General features: G+C 36.3%; 1 protein-coding gene across 19 annotated transcripts in view; it reads left to right on the forward strand.

The window, feature by feature from the left end:
- LOC139116090 (transmembrane and coiled-coil domains protein 2-like) overlaps window positions 1–20,709 on the forward strand; it is a 93,846-nt gene extending 73,137 nt beyond the window's left edge. For 9 of the 19 annotated variants that reach the window (XM_070678625.1, XM_070678615.1, XM_070678623.1 and 6 more), the window contains 10 exons: window positions 2,527–2,571; window positions 4,621–4,686; window positions 6,567–6,646; window positions 6,938–6,986; window positions 9,285–9,377; window positions 12,996–13,191; window positions 13,682–13,747; window positions 14,460–14,615; window positions 14,985–15,163; window positions 15,901–20,709. In XM_070678625.1, coding sequence (XP_070534726.1) covers window positions 2,527–2,571; window positions 4,621–4,686; window positions 6,567–6,646; window positions 6,938–6,986; window positions 9,285–9,377; window positions 12,996–13,191; window positions 13,682–13,747; window positions 14,460–14,615; window positions 14,985–15,163; window positions 15,901–15,970 — 1,000 coding nt within the window. In that variant the 3' untranslated portion in view covers window positions 15,971–20,709. The remainder of the gene's footprint in view (window positions 1–2,526; window positions 2,572–4,620; window positions 4,687–6,566; window positions 6,647–6,937; window positions 6,987–9,284; window positions 9,378–12,995; window positions 13,192–13,681; window positions 13,748–14,459; window positions 14,616–14,984; window positions 15,164–15,900) is intronic. The other 10 variants (XM_070678618.1, XM_070678613.1, XM_070678628.1 and 7 more) reach the window with 7 other exon arrangements.
- The last annotated feature ends 351 nt before the right edge of the window (window positions 20,710–21,060 follow it).

Raw genomic sequence — 21,060 nt, forward strand, 5'->3', positions numbered from 1 at the left:
CAATTGCTTTGAAATTTTATATGCAGTTCACTTGGGGTAACCTCACTTCAGTTTGTTCAAATCATGGTGAAATTTGCATATTTGTATTTTGGGGCATTTTTTGGTGTTTTTGGTAAAAAAATCTCTTCTCCTGAAATCGCTCGTCCGATTGCTTTGAAATTTGATATGCAGTTTGCTTAGGGTGACTTAAATCAGATTTGTTCAAATGGTGGTGAAATTTGCATATTTGTATTTTTAAGGCAATTTTTGTCATTTTTGGTAAAAAAATCTTTAAAAATCTTCTTCTTCAAAACTACTGGTCAGATAGCTTTTATATTTGGTACATATGTCCCTAGGGATGATCTATTTCAGATTTGTTCAAATTGTGCAGAAATATGCAAAATTGCATTTTTAAGGAAATTTTTGCCATTTTTGGTCAAAAAATGTATTTCTCAAAAAGTACTGGTCTGATAGTTTTGAAATTTGGTATACAGGTTTCTATAGATGAACTAAGTAATATATATTGAATTTCTGATGAAATCTGTAATTTTGTATATTTTGGGAAATTTTTGCCATTTTTGGTCAAAAAATGTGTATTTCCAAAACTACTCATCTGATAGCTTTGAAATTTGGTATAGAGGTTTCTACAGATGAACTAAATGATATTTATGGAAATAATGATGAAATCTGCAATTTTGTAATTTTGGGGCAATTTTTGCCATTTTTGGTCAAAAAATGTATTTCTCATAAAGTACTGGTCTGATAGCTTTGAAATTTGGTATACAGGTTTCTACAGATAAGCTTAGTAATATATATTGAATTTCTGATGAAATCTGTAATTTTGTATTTTTTGGGCAATTTTTGCCATTTTTGGTCAAAAAATGTGTATTTCCAAACTACTTATCTGATAGCTTTGAAATTTGGTATACATGTTTCAATAGATGAACTATATGATATTTATTGAAATAATGATGACATCTGCAATTTTGAATTTTTGGGGCAATTTTTCCCATTTTTGGTCAAAAATGCGTTTCTCAAAAAGTACTGGTCTAACAGCTTTGAAATTTGGTATACAGGTTTCTATATATGAACTAAGTGTGATATTTTGAAATTATGATGAAATCTGCAATTTTTATTTTTGGGGGCAATTGTTGCCATTTTTGGTCAGAATATTTTATTCTCAAAAAACTACTCATCAGATAGCTTTGGTTGACATGTTCCTAGGGATGATCGGATGTGATATATTCAAAGTATGATGAAATCTTCAATTTGTATTTTTGCAGCTTATTTTAGCCACTTTTTCTGGCCACTGCATTGAGTTATCAAAGATTTCCACCTTCTTCATCAACATGTGTCAAAAATAGTTATTCTGTACATAAACACAGCGGAGCTATATCGGCCGCTAGGTCGCTTGTTCTGAAATAAGGCAAAAATACAAGGTATTTGCCCCACCAACCCAAGCATTATGTAAACATTCAACGGCATGTTGACAAATGAATTCTGGTCCAAACTGAAATTCAGTTGTCAACAATAACATTGGACCTAAGATACATGGAAGTTGTTAGAACAAGTTGAGCACTACACAATTCAACATGATATTTGGATACGCTGTACAAACAACCAAAAAACAAGAACACGCATAAAAAATTCGAGCTGATAGAGCTTCAACGTTATGATGCCAGAAATAATACCATCAAAATATTCATACTCATATGTTATACTGACATCAGTAGGTACTTGACTAAACCATGATTATACAGCTAAGGGATTACAGCTGCACTCTTTCAGTATCTTCTGTTTTAATTTTGGTATATGGTAAATAATATACAACTGACTGATATACACAGTAAATTACTACCGATAGTAGTCAGGTACCTACGCAAACCTTCTTACTGGCATATAACATGAATAAATACAAATGTATTTCCCAATATAATGTTGAATTGTACTGTGGCTTAGCATGGACCCATAGTTTGTCAGTCTTGCCCTATGTCGTTCCATACATTTGCTATGGTGTAGTTGTCATAAGGCCAAAAAAAATAAATAGTTTGTTTCTCATCCCCGCGCGCGTCAATGTAGACCCGCCGCGCCACCTTTTTTTTTTTTGCATCTCAAGGGAACGAAAAAAAATGAAAAAACAAAACAAACTAAGAACAAATTAAACCGTTCAGATCATACCAAAGCAACACAAATATTTTATGATATACAAAACTGAACTAGACAGAACATTGAACATCACACAGTGCTGTAACATTCCATTCAGAACTGTACACTATGTCATTGAAAGCTATCAAAACTGCATTCTGCACTAATAGTCAAAAAGCAGCACTGTTGATATGCTAAAAATTTGCTGTGCATTTATCTCTGCATGCATTCCTATGTTCTCATGTTGTAAGCGCGTTGTTGTTGATGGTTGAATAAAAAAAAAAGTAGCAGCAAAAAAAAACCCCGCGTCACCGCATCATTTTTGCAAGATGCCTAGGATGAGAAACAAACTATTTTTTTTTTTTGGCCTAATCATCTGTATTTTCTTCTTTCTCCTTACAGAGGTGTAGGTGCAAATATACGTGATGGCATCACAGGGTTTTCAGGGTAAGTGAAAAAAAAAGCAAATCTTGAAATATTTTTGCCATTTGCATGAACATATCACCTTTGAGCAGATTTTAATGTGTATGTTGTCATGTAATGTTATTTTAAATTATCTAATAATGTTTGCCATAATTTTGAAAAGCTAACAATCCTATCATTAAAAGATTGTTTTTCACTAAAAATTCATGATAAAAGATACAAAAGATACATCTTTGTTTGTTGCCATGACAATAAATGAAAGAAGTTGCCTACTTCAAGTTGTATGTTAGCCTCCATCTTGTTTATTAGTTTGTTGTTTTGTTTCTCACCTTACCTTTCCAACTACTAGTAAGTAGAGTGCCCCTTTCATCACCACCCCAAAATGGCCATTGACACCAAGATATGCCTGTGAACTTGGTCGGACAATCTACGGTTTATGCATCTTCAGCAGAGCATGTAAAGTCACACTATTGCCACATCCTTCCTTTTGTTTCTCTATCATTATTTTATTGCTTTAAAAACCATCTTGCCAATCTCAACTATCATTTTGGTGCTTGTCATTTAGCCTTTCTGTCCAGTTTGCCAATGGTAAAATTCAAACAAATTACAAGCAAGAAATCATGACTACAAGTACATCATAAAATAACAGGCTGTAGGAGAATAATTTGGGCAATACAATACCCATATAGACAGATATTGTCGGAAGTATTTGCTCTCGAATGGGATTTCAAATTTAAGAGTTCCACTTTGCTTTTATCGACAGTCAGAAGTAGTTTATTACACTGTATCTTGTCTAGCATCAGCTGTCCCCTTGTGTGGGATATCTGATGAATGTTGTTATTCAGTGATTGAAGAGTGTTGTCACCAAACACCTGCCTAGCAATTCCTGTGTAGGGTGTCCCATGCATGGGCTGACAATGCACAGGAACTGATGATGTGAGTGCGGGAACTGATGATGTAGAGTGCAGGAAACCAATGATATATTACGCAGGAACTGATGATGTCAGGAAAAATATAAATCAGAATTCCAGTGAGAGTGTTCAAGAGTTAGTCAGATTTAAAGGCTAGTTTTGATTGGCAATAGGAAAGAAAAAATATATTTGTCCATGCTGTGAAATGGAAGATTCAGAAGTTATGTGTTTTGATGTCAGTTAACAGCAGCTGTAACTTTTGATGAGTTTTCACTTTTTTTGTTTTTCTTGTCAATTGCAAGTTCTCGTTCTACTCCCAAAAACATGTTGAAATCCTAACTACTGGGTTTAGTATTTAGCTTGTCAACACATGGATGTAAATATATTATTTTTGTTTTATTTTGAATATTCTAGTGAGGACCAAAATCACTGTCAACAATACCAAATGCAGTTTGCACCTGTACAAGCTAACAAGCTAAATATTGAGGATCTCAACATGCTTTTGGGAGAAGAACAAAAACTGTAGTTGACATTTAAAAAAATCCAAAAATAGTGAGAAAAAAAATCATTCTAAGTTTCAGTAACTGGCACTTAAAATCAGTTATCGTATTCGGCAGCTTTTTGACCAATTCTTAGGCAGTTGGTAGAGACTGATTGTTTATAATAAGAATTCAATTTTATATATCGTTAAATATTAAATGATAATTGTCAGACAGACAGGTTATATAAGTTCAAGATGGTAAATTGTTTTTATTCAGACCAATGAGCCTGGTATCTGTGTTACTGACATTTCAATTATCATGTTCTCAACAAAAACAATGGATAAGCCAGCATTTTACTTAGCTTTGCTTTGAGTGAAATTTGCCAAGTGACTTATGTGCAGGATTCATGTAATGGGGGTTTTCTTGAAATGACATTGTCTCCTCTACACAGCTACCGTTCCATTATGCAGCCAAGAAAATGACAGCTAGCGACACAAAAGCCTATTTCATTTTTCTAGCAGTTTTCTTATGATTCTAAGTCACTGCATGCCATGCAAAAAGCATTTCATCAAAACACAAGGGCTCACCATTCTTTGATCAATCTCTGTATATGTCAATATCTCTGCTCACACCATCTGTCGTTACACTTTCTGGCACCGTCATATCTCATCTCTTCACAGCGGTGTGGCCGATAACATCAGGGGTGGTCTCTCGGGTCTTTCAGAGTTTGCCCACACTGCTGGAAGGTAAGGCCATCCTGCCCTAGCCCTATTCCCCCCTGTCAGATAGTGGTGGGATCTCTCATCATTCATTACAAAGGGCTCATTTTCTCTCTCTAGTGGCAATGTCATCTGTATCCATTTCTTTTGTTTTCACTGTACATTACCATTACAAAGCAGAATGAAATAAGATGAACTTCCTTTTAATATTTTTTCATACCTCAACTCAAGTTTTATGGATTATTATTTTCCCTCTTATTTATCCAATTTACCCTCAAACATCATCCATGTCAGAATCTTGCAACTTGAAGCAGCCTACTTCAATTTCTGTGAAAAAATTTTGCATCAAAAACTGATGTTAATGGTGAAATGTTGTGTAGTTAAAAGGAAAAGAATTTGTTGAAAGTCTCAGGCAGACAATTTACAGTGAAGTTTAATTTTTGCACTTTTTGTCTGTTGATTTGTGTAACTGTGGTTGCAGTGGTTGTGTTCTAACTAAACTTCTTGAAGAATAGTGGGTCACAGGTGATTCAGGCATACACTCTTATTTTCCTATAAGGTGGTTCAACCTTGATACTTGATACGACAGTTGATGAAATCCAAAATGAGGTGGTGAAATTTTTGTTATATGATGCAGTATTTGTATCGAGTTTTGATTTACACTGAAATTCCTGCATTTACTCAAAAAGTGATTAAAACAGCTGTACCTCTTGACCTTTGACCTTTCATTCACCTCACCTTCTCTCCTATCAAGTAGCATTCAATAAGAAAAATACTGACCAACTTGAAAGGAAACGGGTGTCATGCTTGTAGGAAATTTATTATCTTGTTCTGAGTACCATCAGCGGCTTACGGAATTGATCCAGTATTTGAAGTAGTCACACATACAGATAGAAGTGTACATACTACTCAACATATGGATGGTAAAATTACCAATGTGTACATGTGTATTGTGACATACATGCTAGGGGTACAGTGACAAGATGGACAGAAGTCTACCCTGTCTATTATAGACACCTTTCTCACTTGTTCTCTTTCCAAAGGTGTTGTTAAGGTAGTATGTGCCTTGAAAGTGAAAGACTTGAATGTTTGCTCAAACTTTCCTCAGTGAGTCTTTCAACCATTCTTGTACTTGAATCCAGAACAAAAATCAGTGTTCACCGTTTAATTCCAGAGAAACATATTACCTGACATCTAATATTTGAAATTCAAAATGGCCGCCACTTAAGTGTTAACTCTATGGGGAAAAATAAAATTTTAAATTTGTACAAAACTAAGATTGTGAAAATTTTTCTCACTCCAAGAACTTTAAAATGATCCCCTATAAGTGATAGATCAGAAAAGAATTGTATAAATTTGAGGCACATTCTATCTTAAGGTGGTATGCACCTCGAAAGTGAAAGACTTAAACTTTTGCTCTAACTTTCCTCAAGGAATCTTTCAATCATTCTCTTTCAAAATCAAGAATAAAAATAGGGGGTCACCGTGCAAATTTTTGTACTAGAGAAACAAATTACCCAAGATTTACAGATATTTAAAATTCAAAAGAGCAGCCATCCTTAACTCTTTGGAGAAAAATAAAAATTTCAAATTTCGAAAAACTTTGCCGTGAAAAGTTTTCTCTCCCAAGAGCTTTAAAATGAACCCCAACATGTGGTATATCAGAAGAGAATTGTAAAAGTTGAGAGTCCGAATGTGTGTCCCTGAGCTGCGTTCTACCTTAATAGACAGGTTGAACTGTAGATAAAATGTTATACATAGTAATTGTCATGACAAGTATTCAGAATCTCAAACATGTGGTAAGTTGAGTTCATGAATATTATTTTTGAAGGAGACACAGTAATGCTGTGGTTATACATGAATAATGACTGAACTAACTTAGTGTTTTCATTTGTTTTCTTTTTTAGTGCTGTTGTTTCCAAACCCAAAGAATTTGCACATCTCATAAAGAATAAATTTGGAAGTGCAGACAATATAGATACAATCAGTGAGTATCTGTTTGCTCTGATTAAAGTTATGAGAGAAAGTGTATGATGATTATCTTGATCATGATGACGAGAAGCTTTGCATATGTGTTGGTTTTAGTGTGCATGTCAAAAAGAGACTAGGGGAAATCAGAATTTATCTGAAGACGGATGCTCATGTTTCTAACTGATGACAAGAAACTTGGCAAAGATTTGGAAATCAAAAATGAAAATACACTGCATGGAATGGTATATGGTCATGATTTTGGTGCTGTTTCGCATAAATCCCATCATGCATTTTGGTTTTCTTCTAGAAGATCTGGAAGATGAGGGTACAGACCAGAACAGAGTAGTACAAGCAAGGTAAGATACAATGTATCAGTTTAGTGTGGATTTGTAACAAAACTAGGCAGTGGCTTATCTATCTAATGCACCTGGCTGGACTTTGATTCTGTGGGTTGCTTGGCAGATCTGTGCGTAGTTTTTTCACAAGCTTTCTCCCAACCCTATTTTTGCATGTATTTACTCTTTTTTTCTTTGTAATTTCATTGATTTTTGTATCCACACGTAAATGACAACGAAGTATTTTTATCACTTGACTGGTAAGTTCACATACAGAGGTCACACTGTAATTGTTTCATCAAATTACTGTTGTTGAATGCACCATGCAGTTGATATGTTCAAACTTAAGATGTGCATCTTGATAATGTCACTCTGTTTGGTGTATATTTTGGGGTAAAAGACAAAAAAAGGACATTGTTAATGAGTCTTCTCTAAGTTTGTCACAGAGGTATGGCTTTACAGATGTTTGATATAAATTGGTCATTGGGTGAGGTGATAGTGGAAAGATTTCTGCAGTGCATCGTGCTTGATAAAATAGGTAACATTGGATTGGTGTTTGTATAATCAATTATAATAGGAAGTCAGACGCCAGGAAACTTAATCAGGAAGCAAAAACACAATGACAGCAATCACAATAGCTAACATAAATGATGAAGTAGATGATAATACAGTTGTTGATCAGGTCATGCTGTCACTCTTTCTTATAAACAACTTCATTTTGAGCGTATTTAAGGGTTCAACGCACTCTTTAATGGTTCATGCTCCAAGTGATATCCCATTTACTGGTACATTTAGACGATTTCCATCTTCCTTCTTTGAATTCAGTATATCAATATTAGTCAATTGACCTGGCTTTTTTCTATCAAGAAATGAAATTGACATTTTATGGCCTTTTATTCTTATGAACCTGCACAAACTTTGCTTTCATCAGTCATGGCAAATTTCAATTTGATTGGGTCAGTCGTCTTTTTTAAAACTCAGTAAGAAAGAAAAGGTCAACAAATCTTTGGATGTCTACAATTTCATGATTCATCGTCTATCACAGCTATCCACAAAATGGATCTGATGTATTCAATTCTAGATTGTATCTGATGCACCTCATCTTACAAATGTCTTGCGACAAAGAAGCACAGTCAAGTCATGTTTAAAGGAACTCTGTCACCTGCATTGAATTAGCCAATCACTGATTTTCACTTGGATGGCCACACAAAAACAAGTGCACCACCAATATTGTATACTTCTGCTGATATTCTGTCAGTAAATATAGATGACATGCCTTTTTTACCTTATATGGACATATGCAAATGTCTATGACTAAGTAACTTAAAGGTCAAAGTTTACAATTATAGTTAGCTAACTCCACTCTGTTCTCTGTAGCCATCTCCTGGCCATCTAGGCACTAAAAATGCATAGATTTCAAATAAATAAAAAGCAGGATTTGATGCATGTTGTAGCACAGCTGTTGAAGTGACAGTAATTGTAACTTTTGTCAGTTTTTCTGCAATTTTGTTCCGTGTGTCAACCACAGTTTCACCGTGTAATACCTAAAGGTATATTGAAACACGCTGTAACAGACATCAAAGTCACTTGATGACAGTGTGGATGTAGGTATGTGATATGACGTATATGCATTGTTACAGTGTACAGTTATTATAAATTGTAACAATGTATGGATGTCCAATGGTCATGTCACGTCCGGACATCCATTGCGGACAGGCTGTACTGAAGGTCAAATGTCAGGTGTTTTAACATCCTGGGAAATGTACATTGTCAAGAAACTGCAGATGATACATAGAACAAAATTGCATAAAATGTCAAAAAAGAAAAGTGCAAATCATGCATTACAACTACAAATTTGTATTTCATAACTTATAGATGAGCAAGTCCAAAAACTCATTTTTTATTTTCAAATAGTGTTGTAGGACTAAAGTGAATATCATTTGTGTTTGTATCGAGAAAACATTTTTATAAAGTTGAAATGTTGTAAAAATCTATTCTGACATTCAAAAATGCACATTCAATGGAACATTTGAGTCGTAAATTGTTCCATCAAAATTTGTTTCTAAAACAAAGAAAGCTTGTTTGTAGAGATATAGTTTTGGATGAGGAAATACATTGCTGGCACATTATCAGCAATTTACCAAAATTCAGTTTTTGCCAGTATAAGATGTTTTTATCAAAGAGGACAGAATGGCAAGCCTCTAGTGCTGCCAGGGCAATATTGGGATTTGTGATAATATGTGGTTAAGTTCTTGCTGTTGATCCAAGCATGTAGCCAACGTAACAATCTCTGTGTGTCGTATTGTCACTGATACGTAGAACCCCGGCTGCAAGAAATCTGAAATTGGTAGCAAGCTTGTCTGCTCCCCACCCAATCCGTGGCAGAGGCCATAGTGTGCCTACCATTGTAGTGTAGGTATTCTGCACCAGAAAAATGAAAATTTATGAAAAATATTTCTATCACTGCTGGTTTAATGGGCTTGCTTTATGGGTACTTCTTGACGTTAGGTGGGCTGGTTTGTCAGATTGTCAGTGGTCTTTGCAAACCATGCAGGTGAACAGCGCCCTCAAGAGTTCAAGCACTCAAGCTCTGTCTGGGCAATAAGACAGAAGAAAAAGTCATGGATAATTTCACATTTTCAATATCAGTGTTCTGGTGAATTACCAGTTCCATTGAGCATGAGTGGCTGACTTCTTGAGGATGCTGTAACATTATCACTTTCTTTTTTCTTTAGCAGCTTCATCTTCTCCAATTAAAAGTTTTGCTTGTACCGTATATTGGCTACTCTGCAATCATATGCTCTAACTTTACTTCCAAAGTGCGTGGCTGAATTGAAATAAGCATCGTATTTATTCAGATAAAGCTTGTAACACACACTGCATGACATGCTCTGGTGATCTCTGCTGTGCACACATTTTACGGCTGATCAAGAAGCATGCTTCGGCAAACAGCTTGAGTGAAAATTATGTAATATTTACCTTATGACCTAGAATGTTTAAGCAGATTTAGAAATTACCCTGACAACCTTGAGTTGTGTTGATTTCTTGCTTGATAAATAATGGCAGTCAAACACAAGATTTTAGTAACCACAATATCTGCGTGTGCAAATACTTGTCCCTCCTTTTGTGAGTGTGAAGGGTCCTTGGAGGGTCCTGACTGGTAGCAGTGTAACTGAGTGGTTGTGTAGCGTTCCTAGTTTGATAGGAATTTGAATTGACCACACATTGCAAGTTTGTGTGCTTTGTACTTGCATTGAAACATAGATGCATTTGAAATCGGTTTCTATGATGGCCAGGTTAGTGTGTTTTGCTTAATATGCTTATTCAGGACTCCGAGTTGCGACATTATTTTATAAGGACATGTGACTTACCCTATTAAGTGTTGCCTAACTTTATTTATTGATTAATTTGCAACCTTCCTTCTTCAATATTTCCTCATACACTGATGAATTCATTGAAAATTTAAGCCCTGTAGGACACACTTCTTCAAACACATCTATTTATGTAGCATTTTTAAAATATTATTTGAGACAGTTGCAGTTTTTCAAATGGCTTCAAAGAATGCATATTGATTTATTTACAGGTGAAGTTTGGTGAATCTAATTGCCAAAGGATATATTGGCTAATTTGTTGGTGCTTGAAATGAGTGAAATTCCTTAGATACGAAAATCTGATTATACCGTATGTAGTGAATTCAAAATGTTCAGAGTTTGTGTCAAAGGTCAGCAGGAAGCAGCCTTGTTAGTCCCCGCGGACGAAGTCCGGCGGGGACTTATAGATTGGGTCCCGTCCGTGTGTCCGTCCGTCCGTCCGTCCGTCCGTCATCAACAGTTTCTCAGACACTGCTAAACTGATTTTGTTCAAACTTGGCACAAAGGCATAGGACTATGACCTACAGATGCACGTCGATTTATTTTGTGATACGATCCAATATGGGCGCGAGGCGGCCATTTTATTGCGATTTATCATGTCTTTGGACCATAACTCAGACATCCTTGAGCACATTCTGCTCAAACTTGGCACAAAGGCATAACATCATGGCTTTCATATCCATGTCAAATAATTTTGCGATATGTTTCAATATGGGCGCGTGGCGGCCATTTTGTTGCGATTTTTCATGTCTGTGGACCATAACTCAGACATCCTTGAGCACATTCTGCTCAAACTTGGCACAAAAGCATAACACTATGGCTTACATGTACATATCCATGTCAAATTATTTTGCAATATGTTCCAATATGGGCGCGTGGCGGCCATTTTGTTGCGATTTTTCATGTCTTTGGATCATAACTCAGACATCCTTGAACCGATTCTGTTCAAACTTGACACAAAGGCATAACACTATGTCCTACATATGCATGTCAAATTATTTTGCGATACGATCCAATATGGGCATGAGGCGGCCATTTTGTTGCGATTTTTCATGTCTTTGAACCATAACTCAGACATCCTTGAACCGATTCTGTTCAATTTTGGCACAAAAGCAAAACATTATGCCCTTCATATGAACACCAATTTATTTCGTGATATGATCCAATATGGCTGACAGGCGGCCATTTTTTTTGCGATTTTTTCATGTCTTTGAACCATAACTCAAACATCCTTGAACCGATTTGGTTCAAACTTGGCACAAAGGCAAAGCACTATGGCATACATATGCATGTATCAATTAAGCTTGCGATAGGATCCAATATGGCTGCAGAACTGCCATTTTGTTGGAATTTTGCATGTCTTTGAATCGTAATTCAAAGGTCATTACTCCCATTTTGTCCAAACTTGGTACAAAGATCAAGCACTATGGCATCATACATGTCAATTTACTTTGTGACATGTTCCAATATGGCTGCCAGATTGTCATTTTTTTCCAATATTGCTGTCAGATGGTCATTTTTGGATTTTTTCATGTCTTTGAGGCTTAATCATATGCAAATATTCTTTAACCAATGTTGTTGAGACTTGGTACAAAGATAAAGTACTATGGCATACATATGCATGTCTACTAATTTTGTACTATGATCCATATGGTCAATAGACAGCCATTTGATATAAATTTTGGTGTGATTTTTTTATGTCTTTGAAACATAAACATAGGTCACTATCCCTCGATGGACTGATTTTGTTCAAACGTGATACGAAGATAAAATACTATGGCTGCACTCTTGTGCACATTAATTTGTTTCATTATATGATCCGAAATGGCTGATTACAACAACATACCCGATCCCATACCATTTCGAAAATTCCACCAAACCATGTTATAGTATGTGCCATCATGACACTGGAGGCAGTAAGGGCATCGTTATGTGTGATGTAATCAAAAGTTCCTTGAGTGGTCATTACCGGCAGAGATAAGTCATTTATTGAACGTTCCTCAGATTACTTTATTATGCAAGTCACAGGCCTGATGCGCCCGTTGCATCAATGTCATCCCACAGCTACCTAGACCACAGCTACCTAGACACCAAAGATTATAACAAAATGGACAAGCGGGGACTGTGTCATCAACGATGACTTGTTGATGTCTGCATTGGCTCCAGTTCCCCTTGTGTACTATGGTTTTGATTTGATCAATTCACAGGAAATACGGAGAATAGTGCCAAAACACCCCTGGGTACAGGAATTAATGTCGCCTATTTGTTTTGTTCCATTTAACGTTGTGTTTGCCACTATTACTTGAATAACCAATGCATCAATAGATATTGTGGCTATTATTATCTCAATATGAAATGTAGCATCAGCAGCAACTAGTGATTCTAGCCTCAAGTGTATAATTATGCAGCCTCTCAGAATGATAGGAAAAGAGTTACTGCGTGTGCATGTTTACTACCAGCACATCATGATGAGATCACCCCTATTTTCTGTTACTAAACATCAAAAACAAATGGGTGATTATACTTTGTTTGTGAAACAAGGGGTGTCAGGGTATAGTTGCACAATCTAACAACACAGTCAACGAGTAATCTAACAAAGATGAAAAGTATTACAGACAATAAGTAGCATTAACTGATTTCTGTTTTGTGATGACAACAGCCCCAAATTTGAGCAAGATTTAGATGATCGTGACGACACGTCGAGCATGACATCAGGGTCTGTGCCGATGGCCTCATCGCCGACGGCCAATCACAACGGCACGATGCCGATGGCCAATCTTGAACCGATTCTTGCCGAGCTGCAGGAAATGAGAGACGCACAAAACAGATTACAAGAAGCCATGGAAAACATTAAGGTAAGCGAACATCTTGCCTTGACCGGAAGACATGTAGCTGGAAGATGCTTTGGGAAGGCTTAGTGTCAGGAGTTCTTTTAACAGATGGATCACTCTATCTTACACTGCAGTGTATTGTGTACAAAGCCAGTATAGCCATCAAAGGTCATAGCTCAGCGTTCTTGAGGTACTACTCTCTTGGCAATGACACAAATTTGTCAGATTCCCAAGTTTTACACATTAAAGGTATACAGTCACCTGTAATCTAAATGTGCGCATATATGGTCAAGGGGCATTCCTTGGTATTCAAACTGCCTGTGTGAGGGCACTGTTTTAAAAAGTGGCCACTGTGACTGGTTAGATTTCTCTTTCCATGGTAACTGTGGCAAAATTGGAACAGGTGACAGTATACCTTTAAAGGGTCTTATGAGTGCAAGATACGGATTGTCACAAAAACATGATTCAGTATTCAGTTGATTAGTTTTTGCTTGATTTGATGTCTACTTTGCAGGTACAGATGCAAACTGAGTATTCCTTTTTCAACCAAGCATTACAAGAAGAAAGGTACAGATATGAGGTGAGAATGCTATGAAAATTAAACTACTGGCAATAGAATTTCACTGTTTCAATGCAGAATAATACGTAGATATGAGTCTTGGTAATGTCTATGGCATATGTACTAGTACCCGCCCACATGCAACAAGTAAGCTGTCTCCTCAGTATTCTACACTGGAGTCATAATCCATGAAAACACAACACTAGTCGCATTACACGCCATCATTTAGTTCTACCTAGAATGCGGATAGAGTCATCTTCAAATCCCAATCAGCCATTGTATGTGAACAGATTACATTATGCTGCAGTACTCTAAATGAAGATGGTGTTTGCTCTCTCTCTGTTCAGGTGCAAAGATCTGACTATTCATGCTTGAATGGAACACACTATCTAAAGTCATCTTAGCATTCTACTTCTGGTCAATTTGATTACGGTTGCCTCCAATGCCAGCATTTCACAGGCACTCTCATTTTCATTAATCAGTACTCTGGTAATTCTCAAGCATCAACAGAATGCAAATCACAATTTATTGACCTTTGAACATCTCTCAGTTCTAAATATTGCCTGTCCATACTGCAACTTTCCATGCTTAGTGCCTCCAGATTGCGTTTTGCAAAACAGAAATGCCATTCACACAAGCGGCAATACACTAAGCTTTGTGGCAAACATCCCCTGCCCTACCCCTAGCAGAATGTCACTCATCATACTCGCATCATTGTGTCTCCCAACTACAGAGACTTGAGGAGCAACTAAACGACTTAACAGAACTTCATCAAAATGAGATGATGAACTTAAAGCAGGAGCTTGCCAGCATGGAAGAGAAAGTGGAGTACCAGTCGGATGAGAGAGCCAGGGATATCCAGGATGCCTTGGAACAGTGTCAAACCAGGGTCAGTACTTGAACAACTGACACAGAGGAGGGTGCTGTTGTGTTGTAGAACACAAGCCATTAGGGCATCACTGCCATAGTGGCACACTGTCTTTGGTGTAAAGCTAGCTTCATGAGACTCTCCAACTCTCCCACTAAGATGTGAATTACAAATAAAACCTGGATAAGCCTAGGTATTCAGTTGCGTAAATGCATCCATAAGTGCATCAGCATATATCTTTCTGGCAGATTAGAAAAAAAAGTTGTTGGCATGTTCACCTATGTTCATTCTGTGAGCATGTTGAAAGATTGTTTGGTCAAATTTTACATATTTTTTGATTAGCTTTTTCTAAACCAGTGGATATATTTTCTGATTTGTTTTCCAAAACAGATATCCAAGATGGAGCTAGCCCAGCAGCAGCAGCAAGTAATTACTTTGGAAGGTTACGAGAATGCCAATGCGAGGGCGCTTCTCACAAAACTCATCAATGTTATCCTAGCAGTACTAGCGGTCATTCTTGTGTTCGTTTCCACGGTAGCCAATCTCATCACACCCTTCATGAAAACAAGGTCAGTGCTAATTAACATAATTTTTTCTGTGAGATGCTTAAAAATTGTATCAGAGCTGTTACTGTTTTGGCTGCAAGTAGATTTCAAGATGAGATTTGTCCACCAGACTTTAGCATGTTTTAGATTGCCATACAGTATCCCTAACTTTTCAGGTTACTCAAAACTTCTCAAAACTTTGCTCAAAGCCCTAATCATCAATACTATAAGTGGCAGATGATGTAATAGGTCACAGCACTACCTCTATGATCCTGGGTTCCTGCAAAAGGATCCCAGAATTATTTGCTTAAGTCTGTTTGAACATACTTGCACACTCTTAGATGGAATCTGACTACCAATGGTCACCGCTCCTTCTCTGCAGCAGCTCCTGTCCTTTGGAACTCTTTACCCCTGGACATAAAAACCTCTCCTGATGTCAACATTTTCAAAAGACGCTTAAAAACTTACATCTTCTAGAGAGCATTTTCATTGTAACTCTAAGCGCAACAGAGCATTGTTTACTTGGCGCTATACAAATTTTCTAGATAGATAGAAAACCATGTAAAAAAAATATAATGGTTCTTCTGTTGGAAGTTTCAAACTCTATCATTGCAACTACTGTTGATGGCAATTATTTATCTACAACTTATTCGAAACTCACTTGAAGCATCTCAGTATTTACTTCACAACTAAAAGTTTTTTGCTGGGTACTGTCTGTCAACTTAATGTTGTTGTTCTTGTCTCTGGTCTGCTTCTTACAGGTTACGAGTATTGTCAACTGTGATAATTTCCGTCGTCATAGCAATTCTCTGGAAAATTGGTCGTCAATAGAGGGCACTGTTACTGTGCTATACCAGAACTATGGACATTTATTTCCGAAATTATGACACGGGGGAGGAAAAAAGGACAATAGACTATGTCATCAAAGAGCACTTTTTAAATATGGCTGAAGTCAATTTCTCTCTTGAGAGAAAGGACCTAAATGGCGAAATGTTGCAATATTGAGTATGACTCGCTACGAGAAACCTGTTGAGGGCGCTCCATCCCTGGATTTTTTCAAGGAGAGGTCACGCCCCCGACGTTTGCTGATTACTTTCACACCTGGTGTGAGGATTACGATAAACCTGTGCTGGCCACAAGTACCATAGGATCATGGGATCATGATTCCACAAGATTGCACAGCTGCAAAAAAATAACATGAAGGAAAAACTACAATAACAGGGTTTTCTCAAAAGAAGACTTTGGTTACATGTGTGTTTAGGGTGTTACACAAAATATAAATTTACAAAATTAGGAACATGTCTTTGTGTCTGATAGTGTATTTGAACCATTGCTCAATGTATTTAAAAGATAAAAACAACAGAGAAAAAATGAGAACAAAAAATTAGATTTAATACTGTGTAAATGTATTTTATTCATAAGCTTAGCCAATATATTTATGAATTTCTTGATTTTCCATTTTACCATTCCACTGCTTGTTGGTGAATTCCGTGGACCAATTGGCTGTCTGAGAGTGTAACCATGGTTACAGAGACCGGTGATAAGGCTGGGAGTAAATATGGCCTTTATATGAAATGTAAATAAAATTGAAAGACATATTCTGGTGATTATTTGCTGATGTTTTCCTCTGCCTTCTAAGATATGACATGTATCCATCGCTTTTGCCAAGCTGTTATCTGGATTCATTTTATAAATTTGTGAACATTGTATTATAATGTTGAAAGCTGCATCACAAAGGTTAGAGGTTATAATTTGCATAAAGAAACTTGGGTTTGAATATCACAACAAATTTCTGTACCAAATGAGGACTGCTCATAATTCAGTTGAAATTCAATAGTTTTTTTACTGAAAATGGTGCAATGTCTTTTCTTGCCAAGGTAACAACATTTAGAACTTTATGAAATGTTTCATTATTCACAATGCAGGCAGTATTGCATTACCAAAGTGTCTGTTAATCTAAATATCCTGGAACTGTTGGGTCCATGGTCAACTGCAGAGTACCACAGTTTTTATGGCCTTGGGTTCACTTTATTTCCAATGGTTCTGTCTCCTAGAAAATAATATGAATGCACTTTTATTTGGGGGGAGAATTTCATGTGACAGACTAGTGGCATTGTGCAGTAGATTTTTACGAGAGTTACACTTTCCCGTCAAATTCTCTGTCATTTCTTGTGCAAAGAATGCAAACTTTCGAATTAAAAAACATGAAAAGCATTTCTAGTCAATTAAAGTAAGCTTATTGTTAATTTTATCTGAATGTTTGAGCTTTGTTGCTCAAGTCATGAGATACGTGTTCATGAAACAAAAAACGTGATTGAAATTATTCATAAAACGGAGCCTGGATAAAAATTCACATGGATGTCAGGATTTCAATTCATCCTATCGACCAGTACGTTGGCTCCCTGATAAAGTCTTTCTCTGTTTCTGCGTCAGCCTTTTTTTAAAGATCATTCCAAAAAGTTGATTTATTATTGTACATCTTGCCACGGCTCTCAAGGTCAGTCTTTCCTGTCCAAAGTCAGACATGATTTGATGGGTGAAATTCGCACAATACTGATAATCAGTAAGGTTTTGTTGCAAAATATTCATAAATTTCAAGTTTTTGCAGCCATCTAGTCTCTCACAGTTGAAATATCTCATCCTTTGAAAATATATTGCCCATTCATACTGTCTTCTAGGCTTTTATCAACACTTACGATCATAAGCTCGAGAGGTCTCACATTTACCATAAGAATTCTACACAGCACCTTACAATTGTTTTGAAGCTATTAGAAATATACAGAGATATTTTGTCCAAGAGAGTAATGTAATTTATAGGCAGCAAACAGTTATTAACATAAAAGTTACCCAAGACCTCTCATCGATCAGTCCATTCCATTTTAGGGGTGAGAGGCCCTTTAAAAGGGAGGGGCAGGCAGTCAATTCCAAAATGAAATACTTCGTTTATGTAAAATACTCTAATATGCACAGCTGTCAAGATGTTTTTTTTATTTTGACATTCATTGTCCTGTTGCTACATTTAATGCTTTAAATCATATTTTTTGTGTGAAATTCTGAAAAAATTTTTTTCAAGAGTATTCAAGGAATTTTTTTTGTAAGTAGTTATTTACAAATTCTAGCATGTATGTCAGTTGATTGAATATATTGTCCATAAGGATATTTATTTTGTTATACTTCAAATCTCTTTTGGAAGACTTGGTGTACCTCCATGTCTTTTCTGAGTCCAGATAGTTGCAGACAGTTGTCACACTCAAACAGCGCCCCCATTGGTCAAAAAAGGCAGATTACATCGTTTACAGAATTGGAGAAGGCTTGCATGTGAACACTTTTTTGTACGTGTTATTTTACTACAGTTATTTTTTACTCTTTTCTTTCGACAGAGAGAATGTAATGCAATAAAAATGAACACTAATGAGGAATTTGGAAATATTAATATTCAGTCACTTTAAATGACTTGTACAAGGTATTTTTATTGGTATGGTTGTCACCATTGTCTGCAAGCACCATTTGACTTGTCACCCCTTCCTCTGTCGTAATGGTATGATCCATTCAGATTCACTCATTTTGGATTTATTTTGCAGGATCTTTGGAGGGTCAAAGTTCAAACAAGCCTCCAGTAAACACTGTCACATTAGCCATAGATAACTAACTGTACAAGGAGTTTACCTACTGTATTCGTGACTTTCAAGGGATAACATCGCTGGTGTGGTTGTTCACTCATTCATCAAATGCCTTTTCAAAATCTGCCATGAACTTGAACTGAAACATTGTTGCTCATATTTGACAGGAGTAGCACAGAAAAACTTCACTGAGATTTGAAATGTGTCGGAGCAGCTAACAGCTGATTACATTTCCGTGTCATTGCTCTCTTCACCTGTTCTATCTACGAGCACAGTGTATTGAAGGTATATTTTGCCGACCATCCATTCAGCATCTGGGTTCTGTTTATTCCACAAACCTTGACAATGATACAATATTTTCATGATGTAATGTCAAAAGACAGTGATTTATCCCTTCAAAGTTGTATCAGCTGTAACATTTGACTGATTTTCAATTATTTTGTTGTTTGTCATTGTAATTTTATACACCCCCCTACCCATGTCAAAATGCATGCTCTTCATCTTGTCAACACAGCATGTACTGTCAGTGTGTTAAAGCTAATTGTACACAATGTATTGCCATGGCTAATATTTTATAATTCAACATAGTGAGGGAGAAAAATAAGAAAATGTGCTTGTTTTCAAGAATGAGAATAATGAAAAATCATCAAATGTTACAGCTACTGTCGTTATAAGTACAATTTGTGTAAATACTATAAAGGGATTCAGCAATGAGTTTGTCACTGTGGTTCTTCAAAACAATGCATTTGTTACAGAAATATTTTCGTTTCAGTGAGGATATTTTTCATAGAATCAGAGATGAATGTTGAACACTTTAACCCATTGATACCACAAAGTCTGAACACTACATCTGCAGTATGAATTTGTGAATGGCCAGGTTTTAATGCCACTAATTTGGAGATGTGATTCTACATAGCAGGGATTAGCATTGCCTTCCCATGGTGCATTGCAGCTCAGTTACATAAAGTAAACGGCCAAGTTCAAGTGCGTTTCAAAGAGTCAATACTTTCAGCTCTTACTTATTGAGCTATATTTAGCTAGTTTATTATTATACACTGATTTTTTTTCACTGTCAATACACTATAAATGGGTAGGAATATATTATTTGGACAATCAGACGCACATACTTTGATGCATAGCATACAGCAATTTTGTGAAATATTAAAAACACTGTGCTTGCTAAAACAGCACTCTCTTTGTGAAATTGAGACTGAGATCAGAAAACGTTGCCACTCAAAGCTGCAGTGCATCTTGGGAAGGCTGTATCAACTCCTAGAAAGTTACAGCTGCTGTTAGTTATTCACATTGGATCTTACCGCTAACTCACTCTTGATTTTAACCCTTTCACCCCCAGTTCCCTGTGTACAGGTCCAACTTTACCATAGAAAACAATGGATTTGGGACAAACCATGGTGGTGAAAGGGTAAAGTGTTTCTCATGATGGGAGTTTCTGTGTCAACACTTCTCACATTACGTAGTTTTCTTTTACAATTTACTTTTTTTATTTACTGTTACTAATTTACATGTCAGTCACATTTTGATGTGGTTCATCAATCCAGGAAAGTGTCGCTAAGAAATCGGTCATGAAAGAAATTTACAGGTTTTTAATGTTTTTTTCTTTGTATAAATTAAATCCATGCCAAAAGCCATCTGAGCAATGTTATTGTCGGTCTTGCGTTAGAGTTCTACATTAATCTGTGTAAGCTTTCATCGGAAGTGATTCAGCTAATTAAAAAGACAGTCGCGTCCCTCCATTCACAGACAGTTTTTACTGTACATTCAGCTCACCATCATTGATGTAGGAGAAAAAATATTATCCATACTTTTTGTTGATATGTCTATCCTGGTAAACTTTGATGTGCAATTGGACTGGATAACTTTTTCTACAGTAGGACACACTCCTTATCAGCCCATGGTCTTTGAGCAAAAATAAAATATCTTTTAAAAACATATTATTTTGAAGTCTGTATGTGTATGTGTGTATGTGTATGTGCGTTCTGTAAGCTCCATTTGCTATTCCATTGGTCTTGTACTCGTATTAGGGACTGGTGTGCATATTTTGAAAGCTGCTGAAAGGATTCAGTCATCTTTATTTAGAATAGAAAATCATTGATTTTGACTTGACTACTGTACAGTTCTGCTGACCTATCAACAGAGAAACATTGGCTGACCTGCCTCTTTTACCATATATGGATATATGCTAATTAGTTGTGAGGGAACATCTTCAGAGGAACATCACAGAAATAAACATCAGACTGTCAGCAAGTGGAGCTTTGGAGAAGCTATCATGGTGAATGAGCA

This window comes from Ptychodera flava, chromosome 17 (assembly GCF_041260155.1).
Source record: "Ptychodera flava strain L36383 chromosome 17, AS_Pfla_20210202, whole genome shotgun sequence".
Taxonomy (NCBI): domain Eukaryota; kingdom Metazoa; phylum Hemichordata; class Enteropneusta; family Ptychoderidae; genus Ptychodera; species Ptychodera flava.